We start from the raw sequence: 2263 nt of genomic DNA, 5'->3' as shown, positions 1-2263 counted from the left end.
AGGGGCACAGAGGCATGGCTGGGTTTGGAATGCTTGCCGATGGTGATGGGAGACTGCTCAGCCTGGTCTGCTGCCCCTGGCCTCCCTTTCAGAAGCCAGGCCTAAAAGTGGCACCAGCAAGTGGGAGGCTTGGTATTTGAGTTCCCCAGCAAGGTAACAAACCCTTTCGCCACCCAACTCTGTGCCTGGACAGAGATGAGGAGGAGCTGAGAAAATCCCTCTCGGAGCTGGCAGACCCCAACCCAAAGTCCATCAAGCGCATCAGCAGCTGTAGTAACCCCTTTCTGGACTTCTCCCAAGACGCCAGCATTGCCACCTACAAGCATGGACTGTTAGTGCGCAAGATCCACGCTGATCCCGACTGCAAGAAAAGTAGGTGCCTGGGGAGCCCACGGGAGGGACTCAGGGTGAGAGGGCACCAGTGAGCTCCAGAAACCCAGCGGGGAGCAGTGCAGGAGTCACTATGTGATGTCTGACTGTAGCATCGTGCCGGCTTCCACCATCAGCCCCTTGTGCCCTGTCTATCTCGATGTGCTGGACATAAGTCTGAAAGCCTCTCCCTGCCCTTCTGCTCCCACCATCAGGGCTGGGCAGAGGCTGAGATGGCAGCGGGCAGCGCAGCCCCTGCCCTCAGCACTGGGAAGGCTGTAAAATCCCCTCTAAGCCCTGGCCACCTAATGCCGCCTTGATCTGATTAGATGCAGCCGCCCTCCAAAGCCAGCATTACCTGGCAGACAGCACTGTCTCGTCCCCATCACCAACTGGGGAGGCAGTGGTGAAGCTGGGCGGCAAGGTGGGGGGCACAGCAGCGCCTGTCCCGGGAGGCAGCAGACAGCCCCCCCGGCCAGCAGCACCATCTGCCAGCCACGTGGCCAGCACAGGCTCAGGTGCGCGGGGACAGTCCTGGCGTGCCGCCCGTCCCCGGGGTGGGGGGACGTGCATAGTGGCAGGGCTGGCTGGAGGAGGATGGAGCGGGGGAATGCCTTCCCCCCCGCTCGGCGCTGGGGCTGATGTCTGGGCTGTTCTGTCCTCCCCGGCAGCACCACGAGGAAAGCGCAGCTGGAAGCCCTTCCATGCCATACTGAAGGGGATGATTCTCTATCTGCAGAAGGTAGGCAGCAGCGGGACTGCCCGCATCCATGCCAGGGAGAGGGATCGTCCCCAACCTGGGTCACAGCCGTCCCCACTGCAATGAGAGAGGGGCTCCAGCGCATGGCATTGCAAAGCCTGGTCTAAGCAGACTCAGCACCATGCCTGCTTGAGCTGTTGTTTGGGGACCTAGTGGCATCCCTGTTCCCAGTGTGCTCAGGCTCAGCCTGGGCAGTGAAGGTGGCTGCCGACCGAGAGCCCTGCCTGCGGGGGCTTGGCTTGGGAGAGAGGAGTCACTGGGGTCCTTGCCCTGGGCAGGGACTTGGGCTGCACATCCAGTTCCCTACAGGCACACACGCTGCCCAGCTGCAGGGCAGTGGGCAACGGCAACCGTGCTGTTGCCAAGTCCATGCACCCGGATTGTGCAGCCTCTCCCCGTGGATGTAGCATGAGCTGAAGGAAGAGCCTGCAGCAGCCTGGGTGATCTCCAAGCCCCACCACTGCCAGTGCTTGCCTGCAGTTCCCGTGGCCTTGTAGAGCTGACTCATGGTGGGGTGCATCCCTAAGCTGGCTCTGAAATGCCCCGTGATTTGCAGGAGGAGTATAAGCCAGGGAAGACGCTGGCAGAAGAGGAGCTGAAGAATGCTATTAGCATCCACCATTCGCTTGCCACACGGGCATCTGACTACAGTAAGCGACCCAACGTCTTCTACCTCAGGACAGCTGACTGGAGGGTCTTCCTCTTCCAAGCACAGTGAGTCCCCCAGGATCCCTGGCAGGGCCCCATGCTGGGGCACAGGGGCTCGTTTGATGAGGGTGGAATGAGGCTTAGGGCCACATTGCTCTCTCCTGTCCTGGCCCTTTCTGGAAGGACATGGACCCAGTGTCAGCACTGCGATTTGCACAGCTCCTCTTCTTCCCACCCCGACGGGCTTATGATGGCCTGAGTTGCTGGGGGCAGAGGCCCAGGTGCCATAGCTGACCAGGGCCAGGCGTGGGGGACCCGGATCTTGTCTACAGGGCAGGTCCCTCTGCCTCTGACACAGATAGTGCCACTTAGAGAACTTGGAGACCATTTGTGGTTTGGCCTTTCTCCCCAGGAACCCCGAACAGATGCACTCGTGGATCACGCGCATCAATGTGGTGGCAGCCATGTTCTCTGCACCCCCCTTCC

General features: G+C 60.9%; 1 protein-coding gene across 1 annotated transcript in view; it reads left to right on the top strand.

Annotated features, from left to right (window-relative positions):
• Nucleotides 1-193: 193 nt before the first annotated feature.
• LOC104158900 (PH and SEC7 domain-containing protein 1-like) overlaps nt 194-2263 on the top strand; it is a gene marked incomplete at both ends in the record, with an annotated part of 2158 nt that continues 88 nt past the window's right edge. Inside the window, 4 exon segments of the mRNA XM_009696665.1 lie at nt 194-372; nt 1041-1111; nt 1686-1843; nt 2190-2263. The exon segment at nt 2190-2263 is cut by the window's right edge and continues 14 nt beyond it. Coding sequence (XP_009694967.1) covers nt 194-372; nt 1041-1111; nt 1686-1843; nt 2190-2263 — 482 coding nt within the window.

Source organism: Cariama cristata, unplaced genomic scaffold (assembly GCF_000690535.1).
Source record: "Cariama cristata isolate BGI_N322 unplaced genomic scaffold, ASM69053v1 scaffold37783, whole genome shotgun sequence".
Classification (NCBI taxonomy): domain Eukaryota; kingdom Metazoa; phylum Chordata; class Aves; order Cariamiformes; family Cariamidae; genus Cariama; species Cariama cristata.
This window is presented reverse-complemented; position numbering and strand designations above follow the sequence as displayed.